The sequence below is a fragment of the Mauremys reevesii genome, linkage group 9, assembly GCF_016161935.1.
Source record: "Mauremys reevesii isolate NIE-2019 linkage group 9, ASM1616193v1, whole genome shotgun sequence".
Classification (NCBI taxonomy): Eukaryota; Metazoa; Chordata; order Testudines; family Geoemydidae; genus Mauremys; species Mauremys reevesii.
Genome location: NC_052631.1, coordinates 87187125 through 87196563, shown reverse-complemented (window position 1 = coordinate 87196563; position 9439 = coordinate 87187125). Strand labels below are relative to the sequence as shown.

Below are 9439 nucleotides of genomic sequence, written 5' to 3'. Positions count from 1 at the left end.
AAACCCTTCCTCTCTTTCCCACCATAACCAAACTCATGAGTGTGTGTGGGTGAAAATACTTCTAGGGCACTGGGTTTTTTTCAAACTGAGGTATGCAGTGATCCTGTACTAAGGGCTAACACTTGGCAATCTAATCACGTCTTTTATAACCAGATGGGGGTACACACTAGCCTACTTTGAAAAGGGGTATGTGGCCTGAAAAATTTGAAAACCACTGCCCTTGGGAACCTCTGTATCAGGGAAGAGCAGAAGACTCCAGAAGCCAAGGGATGCTGGAACAATTTTTATAGCAAGGGTGTTGAGAGCCATTGAACTAAACTGTAAACCCTGTGTATGATGGAAACCACTTCAAGCCAGGGACTGCAGCACCCCTAGTTCCAGCCCCTATGTTGAAGTCCACTAGATACCTGATCATGCCAGTTATTTTGATAGGGAAGCACACAGAGGCTACAGGGATGGTCGCTATTAAAGGGCTAGATGAATATTTCATTTCCAAGCCCGGAGAGCGACCCTTCATTTCACTCAAAGAGAGACAGAGCCCTAGCCCTCGCTTCCGGTCCAATGTGACACCTCCAGGGCTCCGGTTTGTGGTCAGCCTTGGTGGCAGCTCGTTGCAAGGCAAGGGGGCTTCCAGCGCCCCGCTTGTCGCCACCCGGTGCCCTGCGGTTTGGGAGGGAGGCGGCGTTTGCTGTGTATCGAGCCCCCACCCTGCTTAGCGTGCGGCTCAATGCAGAGAAATTCGGAGCCGCACCCCACGCCCCGGCTGGAGCCCTGACCCGCCCCGCCCCAATCCGCAGCAGGTTCCTTCTCCGAACGTTGTGCTGGCAGCTCGAACCGGCTTCCCCGTGTGTGTGTGTGTTTGTTAGCGCCCTGCCTAGCCCAGTGCTAAGCCGCCTGCTCCGGGGTGATTAAACAGCAGGGACACAATTGCACCAGAGTGTGGGCGTGGGGCGTGGGAGAGCTCGCTCTGCCCGCCGGAGCGGCTAGAATAACCGGCGGCGTGTCAGTATCAGGGTGGGTGTGGGTATTTTGCACACGCTTGTTTTTGTTTATCCCTGTCCTCTCGGCCCCGTCACGTGCTCTGTGTGTTGCATTGTGTTTTCCGTGGGAGGGGAGGGGGGGAGCTGCCTGTGTCCGTGATCAATGTTGTGACTTCCTTCTTGCGCTGTAGCAGCATTGGAAACACAGCTGAAGGAAGCCGATTGCTGCTAGTTTCAAATTGGCTGGGAAGGAACAATACACACAACCACACACACTGGATTCCGTGTCGCTTCTCTTTGAGAGGGGGGGAAGATGAGCTCGGGGGACGTTGTTTGCACTGGCTGGCTCATCAAATCACCCCCCGAGAAGAAACTGAAGAGATATGTAAGTAAAGCGACGCTCCTGATATTGTTCCATCCAAGAGCATTTTTGCATCTGCTCCGTGTCTAACTCTTACTTTGAAATGTGTGGGGGATATAAGCTTTTGTCGGGACCAAAACAATAAGAGAAAAGTCGATGCGCTTATTAAGCAATTTAATTTTCAGCAATATTTTTGTGCCCTTTTAAAAGAAACCTTTGAGGCTCGCAAGGTCAGAATACTTCAATTGTATGTTATGCAACAGAGCCTAGGTTTAAACCACATTTCAGTTTCAGTTAATGTTGCCATAACTATAACAGTTTTGTAACAGTCACTCATGGGTATCTTGTTCAGAAGCTAAGAAGAACCTACTGTCCCAAGGTTTTTAACTCCTTGCTTGAATTAGGGTGGCATGTTTTGCTAAGATGCTAATGTAATGGCAATGACACTGGATAATGCCAATGCCTGTGATATTCTTGTTTACCAAATTAACATTCCAGTTGCATTTACACAGCTACGCTTTTTGCCTGTCATAAAGTAGTGCAAGGAGATGCCTTGCTATAAAGTTCCAGATGGTCAAAAGGTAAAATGGACTGAACAAAACAAACCGGGATTTCCAAGCCTGGATAGCAGCAATGGCATTCTGAGCGACGGGGACCCCTTGTTTCATTTTCTATCTGTCTGCCTGTTTTTCTGCAAAAAAAAAAAAAAAAAGGGTGTGTGTACAAACATAGGAAACTGTATCACTGCAGGGCTGCGAAGGAAGGCATTCCAGGCAGAAGTAAATGACCTTTTATTAAAAAAAATAATAAATTGCTTGGAACAGCACTAAACTTAAACCCATCTTGGGCCATTTTGCATGCACGTTTATGAAAATCCTTATCGAGGCGTGTTATTGTTCAGTCTTTTGGAACCTTGTGATGTTCCCTCAAGTAATGCACTTTACATCTATCTTGCCCCAGAGCACTTCCCTAGACTAGAAGGATGCCACCATATGTTTCTATCATAATTTTGTAGCCATTTACATGGCTTGCATCATTTGTCATATTTGCGTGGGTTTATCAGCGTTTTTTTTTCTGGGTTGCTGATGCTAGCTTTTTTCTAGTAATATGGGGAACCACTCTGGCTTCTGAAGACTAAAATCACAGCTCTTTTGAAATGGACTTCTTTTGTTTGCTTTTAGAAAAGGAGTAATTTACTGATGATAAAATTGACATCAAACTTATTCTAAGCATCAGTTTCTCCTCTCACACCATGGTAGTGCATTTAAATTTGCTTTGTTCAGTTAACATTTTCTAACTAAAATAACCCATGAAATCTGTCTTGAGAGAACAGCATATAAATAGGGAAATCTAGTTTTTGTAGTATTTTCTTTAATAAATAGCATACTAAGACTGTTTTGCAGCAGTGTATAAGCCACTGATTCATCCAGCTGGTAGGATTAGAAACTCTGCCAGTGAAACTATTTTTGATGACTCAATATTCATAAAAAGGCAAGGAAGAGAAAACAGAATGTGACAAAGCTGGGAGTTGAAAGCCCCCATTATACAGTCAAGATAATAGTCACAGCAGGGGCACTGATCAGCTCACAAAACTAGCAGCAATCTGCAAAAGCTGTCCCTAGATCTTGCACTACAACCCCCAGTGGAATTGAGTCTACATTATTCCTCAAACCTGAGCCATTAGATTAGCTAGATTTCTCTTGATTAATGTTTGTTTTCTGGTCAATGGGATAAACTACCGCCTTGTTCACAGTAAAGCAGAAGCAAATCTGCTCTAAATACAGCAAAGATTAACATCCTTTCTTTTATCCCCATGCTTAGAGTGTGGGTGGTGTAATCTGAATGGTAAAGTAATTTTTGGTGGTAATAATAATATCTAGTTTTAGCATTTTTCATCCATAGATCTCAAAGCACTTTGGAAGATTCTTTTTTTTTTTCTGTTATGGTTTCATCACCACAATTTTTTGTTATAAAGACAAAAAACCCTGCTAAAAGAGTGACTAATTTAAATTAATTTCTGTAGGTATAAGTATAAACCATTTACTGCAGAATGCTGTAGGCTGTGATTGTGAACAGAAACCATCCACTAATCCCAAAGATTTGCACCACTTTGTGCCCAGTTGTCAGAATGTATACTCTGATACTGAAGCTTTCACAGATTTTAAAAATTATGTGCAAATTGTACACATGGGTCTGATGTGCCAGTCATTTGCACCAGTTTTACACTGGAGTAACTCAGCTGACTTTGGTGTTGCTCCAAGTTTATACTGATTTGAGTATAGGACAAGGCCCACATAGGTTCAGGTACTCTTCCTGTTATACACACAAATGATTCCTAATCCTGTACCCATTGCAGCCATTGGGGAATTCTCAGTGATTTCAAGGGGATAAGGAGCAAAGGTATATTGAGGGAAAGGGAATAGACCCTCAGTTTCAAACCTACGCCTTAGTGTGCTGACACTTCAAAGACTTACAGGTGCTTAATGTTACGCATTGTGAGTAGTCCCACTGAACTCACTGGGAATACTTACAGTGTGTAAAATTAAGCATATGTGTATGTCTTTGCAGGATAGGGACCTAAAGGTGAAAGCCTGCCTTCACTGAGGCCTGGTCTGTAGTTAAAAGTTAGGTCAAAGTATCTACGGCGTTCAAAGGTATGAATCTCACACCTGAGTGCTGTAGTTATGCCAACCTAACTCCATGTAGGCACAGCTCGACCCAGCTACCATCACTTAGGGAGATGGAGTTCCTACAATGACAGAAAACCCCTTTCAGTTGCTGTAGGAAGTGTCTACAACATGGGAGCTACAGTGACATAGCTACAGCACTGTAGCTGTGCCGCTGTATCACCCGTAAAGTGTAGACATGGCCTTGCACTTGTACCCCATGAACTCAGTTAGGTTTTGTGAGCATAAAGAAAGTCCGAATTTGGCAGTAAATAAGGATAAAATTATGTTGAAGCCTGTGAAAACTGAAAAACAGGTGTTGGAGTCTGTATTTTTCCTCTAATGTCTCACAAAGCTGACACTCTTAGTATTACTATTCTTAGAAGTGTCTTATCATTCCCTAACAAAGGGTGCTGTCTTACATGTGCAGGAAATGAACATGAGATTAATTACCAACATGTAACTTTCTGTAAAAACAGAGGCTAATGCTAAATGCAGAGACTTCATTAGAAACACAGGACACTTGGTTTTTTTATAAGGAAATATTTTAACAGTATTCTAATATCCTATACAGTATTGTACCACTCTCTTATCGTGAAACATTAATCTTTCATCAGCCTATCTAAAGGCTCAACTGTGCAAGGAATCTCCCTGGAGACTATTTGGTGTTTGCTGCAGCTCTTTGTCCCATAAATGTGACCTGCAAACTGCTGAGCTCTCATTTCCCCACTGTGTTCTATTGTGGGTTTTTCTCATTGGTTTAATCTATGTAGGTTTTGGGGGAAGGTTCTGTAAAGTGCTGGTGTAGGGTTTGGTGAGGGTGGGAAGACGCTGGGTGTTGCAGTGAAAGCAGAGGTTACATAGTAGGGACCATAGTTTCCTAGAATAAGAATACTAAATACACTGCTGCCTCGATATAACGCTGTCCTCGGGAGTAAAAAAATCTTACCGCGTTATATCTAACTTTGATCCGCTGGAGTGTGCAGCCCCCTCGCCCCCCCCCCCCGCCCCGGAGCGCTGCTTTACCGTGTTATATCCGAATTTGTGTTATATCGGGTCGCATTATATCAGGGTAGAGGTGTATCAGACTCAATATAATTAAATTTTGATATTTCAACACTTTGGGTGAAATCTTGACCCCATTGAAGTCAATAGGATTTTTGTCATTGACTTCAGTCCCCCCCCCCCCACACCGGGGTTCCATACTGGATGAAACGGGATTATCTGGGCTTGTTTGGTGAATGGGCCCTGGATATTTAGGTCTCTTGTTGGGGTGCTTTTATCCCCCCTATTAGCACTTAATAAACACCGAATTTGGTTAAGCGCTGGTGCACTGTCTACGCTGCCATTTTACAGCACTGAGACTTGCATCACTCGGGGGGTGTCTTTCCACACCCCAAACGAGAAAGTTTCAGCGCTGTAAAGTGGCAGTGTAGACAAGGCCTAAGGGTGCATCTTTCCAGCCAAAGCTGACTCTAGCTACTTGTAGATAAGGCAATGAGCGTTCAGAAAGGAAGAGCAGGCAGGGATGTTCCACCTACAATCAGTTACACAATATGAGCCCTGAACAATAGGGAGCTTTTTGGTATCCTTAGTGTTGTAGATGTAGCTGGGAACAACCACCAGTTTCTCATTGTTGATAAAAATAACAAAACTGTTTCATGGCCTAGAATTGAGAGTCGGGCGTGAAATTTACCAGATTTGCTACTAGCCAAGAAAGACAGAAAAGAGGAGGATCCAGAGCTGTGCCAGTGAACTCCAGGTCAGAAGGCCAGCCCTTGGTGTCCCGTCCGTCCCCCCCCCCAAATCATAAAAACGATAAACTCTAAGGCCAGGTTCTTAGCTGGTGTAAATCAGGGTAGTAGCTCCATTGAAGTCAGTGTTGCAAAGATTACCAGCCAATGAAAATCTGACCTTCAGTTTTTAACCTTCAGTACTGTAACAGGGCTGCCCAGAGGGGAAGGGGGGAAGTGGGGCAATTTGCTGCGAGCCCGGGGCCCCCACGAGAGTTTTTCGGGGGCCCTGGAGCTGGGTCCTTCACTCGCTCCAGGGGTCCTGGAAAACTCTCGCGGGCCCGGACCCCTGGAGCTTCTTCCGCTCCGGGTCTTCGGCAGCGGGGGCTCCTTCTGCTCTGGGACCCGCCGCCAAAGTGCCGGGTCTTCGGCGGCAATTCAGCGGCGTGGGCCCCCCGCCGCCAAAGACCCCAGGCCCCCTGAATCCTCTAGGTGGCCCTGTACTGTAGAAATTGATGGAGTAGGTCCCCTTCTTCACCAGGCCCAAGGTCCCACTTGACTTGGGTGAGTGAATATTTCAAACACTACCAACAATCAAGATTCTTTATTAGGAGCTTGAAAATTATAGGCTAAAATGAATCCCATGTAAGTAGAGATTGAGTTGCATTTCTCACCATAACCCTTCTTGGAGTTTGTGTGTTAGAAATGTCATGAATTGACGCTTGCTTTAGATTTTTGATAGTGTGACTAAGTGTCTAGGCTAGGTTGTGGTAAACAACATCAGTTCCAGATATCTGAAGCTTCATGATCCACATATATGGTTTGACGCTGAATGTGAGGCTTTAAAAAGATATGAAAATGGCTAACTGTTTCCTCTGAACAACTTCTCCATTTTTTGCTGAAGTTCTGGTATTTGTCAGTAGAACATACAGGAAGCTGCTAGCAGCTACGAAGAAACCAAGAAAAAATTAATTATGGGAAAAATTTGTTCAAGCAATGGAAACAAAAATCTCTCAAAAATTCTGGAGGCTGCTGGTATGTAAAATATCATCCAGAAGGTTGTCTGATTCCCTAGTAGTTGAGTTGATATCAGCAGGAGACACGTCCTCCCTGCTCCAAACAAAGTCTGCACATTCTAGGTACAGGCCAAATTAACCCCATTAGTACGGTTTGACTTTTCTGGTAGCTCTTGAAAAATAACAGAAGAGAACCTTCAACTTAAGTTTCTCTCGAAGCCAACTTATTTCCTGCAGAATCTTCCCATTTTTGCCTTGGTCCCCCTACCCTTTATGCTCTGGTGAAGTTAACAAACTGCACTTGTCACAGTGAGACAGCTGATTGGACTCAACCACTTTATGAAAGGTTAATTCCTGTTGACAACAGAAGAACCCTATGTCCTTATGTGGAGGTCATAGAGCCTGTCTCCCTGGTATAAACTGTGTGTTCTTCAGCTATGTAGTCTATTCTATCTGGTGATATAAAACCTAATCTAACATCTGACTGGCTGGTGTTCTGATCAGGCTACTAGTTTCTGAGAACGATGCAGAAAAATAAGGTGCCAGTGAAGACTGGTTGCAATGGAAGTTACTTTTGAGCAAGGACCATGTTCTCCTCTGTTGTGAAGCACTAGTTGATGTCTCTGAGTAAATAACTGTGAAGTTATTTTAGGGCAGAGTTTCCTTCTCTAGTATTAAATGTTCATAATTTGGTGAGTGTTACATCATTTTATCCTATTTTAACCATGTTTTGGTGGTTTGATACAATGCTTAGTCTTCTGACATGGCGATGAATTCTAAGAAACAAATTTGTAAAAAATAACCACTGCTGTTCTTGGCACCCTGAATATCAAAATTTCCGTCAGACTATTAATTTGGGTGGAGCTGTAATAGCTCTGAAGTCCCTGTTTAATCTTTGACTACATATTTTCAGTGCCCTGGAATGTCCAGCTATTGGTTTCTTTTCAAAACAGCGACACAGAAGTTATCAAGTCTTCACATTTGAAAATAAGGACTTATATATAATTTTTTAAAAAAAGAAAAAGAAAAAAAAGCAGTTCCACAAACTAAAGTGGAGAAGGAAACGTTAACTTACTGGTAATTAATCTAGTGATGAAATCAGACATACATTAGAGGAAAAAGCTGTTAAAGTAGTGGTAGACTCTTTGTTATAGCCTATGAAAATGGTAAGGCACCTAACAATATTTCTTCTACCCATTATTATTATTTAAAACATTACAATAGAGCAATATTTGTATTGGTCATCTCAGAGCTTCTGTCACTTTTAATCTGTTGTATACTAACATGTTTTATGATTTTTTTGTTTTAAGAAGGAAGGGAGATTATGTAGCAAATTTACACGTATAAAGTTCTTTAGAAGAGAGGATTTTCATCTGTGTTGGAAGTGAATTAGTAATATGATCATGCAGGAAAAAAAACCCACACATGCTAAATTAGAAATGAAATTTGCATGTCAAAACATTGCATCCCGGCAGATGATGTAAACTTGCTCTATCTTATTTGACTATTGAATAAAATGCTTTAATTCAACTTTTTGTTTTATTATATTTTAAAATCTCTGTCTTGGTTGGTTTTCTGTTTCACCCAACTTGCACCAGGACACAACTGGCTTTCCAAGTGTATATCAAGAGAAAATTAAAATGTAACGTGGGTTGAGAGGTATTGTTAAGGATTGTGTAAATGACAGTATTACCAACCCCAAGCGTTCAGAAGTCACGAGTCAGATCCCAAAAAAGTAATGAGATGCTTTTAACAAGAATGAACTTTTTTTTTTTTTAAAATAAGCCTTCTGTTTTTTGCACCTGTGCGGTCCATGTTTTTAAGCTTTTCTCCGCAGTGATAATCATGAGGGCTAGAAACTTTATTCTTTTTTTAATTAGATCTGAGATTCTCACAGTCACATGACTCTGAGCTGAAGCTTTAAGAAAAACAAGTACCATGAGAGTTGCAATGAAATCATGACAGCTGGCAGCACTGTATAAGGTTTGGACATTAAAGGTGCAGAGGGTAAAGTGTTGTAAAGTTCCCATTGAAAGTGGGGTGAGGTTGAAATATAGTTAAGAAGATCCTGCAGCCTTAAAGGTAAGGGCCCTGCCTTACAATATAAGGGGTTAGGCAGGGCTCTGAATATAACTTACTTCTGCAGTCCATTTTTTTTTTTTTTTAGAAAGAGTGTTTATTTGTGCTCTGGAGCTATCAGTTAAAATTAAATCTAGCCTTGGTGGTGGAGAAATGCTCCCTTCACCATTTTGAAGGCTGACTGAGCAGTGTTATCTTCCTGAGTCTGCAAAGAGACAGAGCTGAAACAATAGCTCTTATAGGTGTGAGCTGCCCCATTCATTTGTGTCAACAGGCTGTTGAATTGTGAAGGCAAATGGTAATGTCAACATTGTTAGTTACTCCCTGCCGGTCATTTTTAGCAGGAACATCAACCATTGTTACTGGATGTATTGGCAGATACTGGAGGGGGCAATTAACTGCTATCAGAGGTTGCTGAAATAAGGGATTCAAGAACCCCCTTTCACTTAAAGTAATCATTGCCCTTCCCAAAATGGGGACGGGCGGGGGAAAGATTCATCCCTGACCAATAACAATCTGGCTGTCAACAGCCCCAGCTCCCCTGGACTGTCACAACTACCTCCAGCTTCCCTCCCAACAACTTGTGCAGCACAGTTCTGCATTT

At 42.6% G+C, this 9439-nt stretch overlaps 1 protein-coding gene across 3 annotated transcripts in view; it reads left to right on the top strand.

Annotated features, from left to right (window-relative positions):
• Positions 1-683: 683 nt before the first annotated feature.
• The window catches only part of GAB3 (GRB2 associated binding protein 3), a 113012-nt gene continuing 104256 nt past the window's right edge, over positions 684-9439 (top strand). Inside the window, exons 1-2 of one of the 3 annotated variants that reach the window (XM_039489579.1) lie at positions 684-1014; positions 1175-1365. In XM_039489579.1, coding sequence (XP_039345513.1) covers positions 1294-1365 — 72 coding nt within the window. In that variant the 5' untranslated portion in view covers positions 684-1014; positions 1175-1293. Of the gene's footprint in view, positions 1015-1171; positions 1366-9439 lie in introns of all 3 variants that reach the window. The other 2 variants (XM_039489580.1, XM_039489583.1) reach the window with 2 other exon arrangements.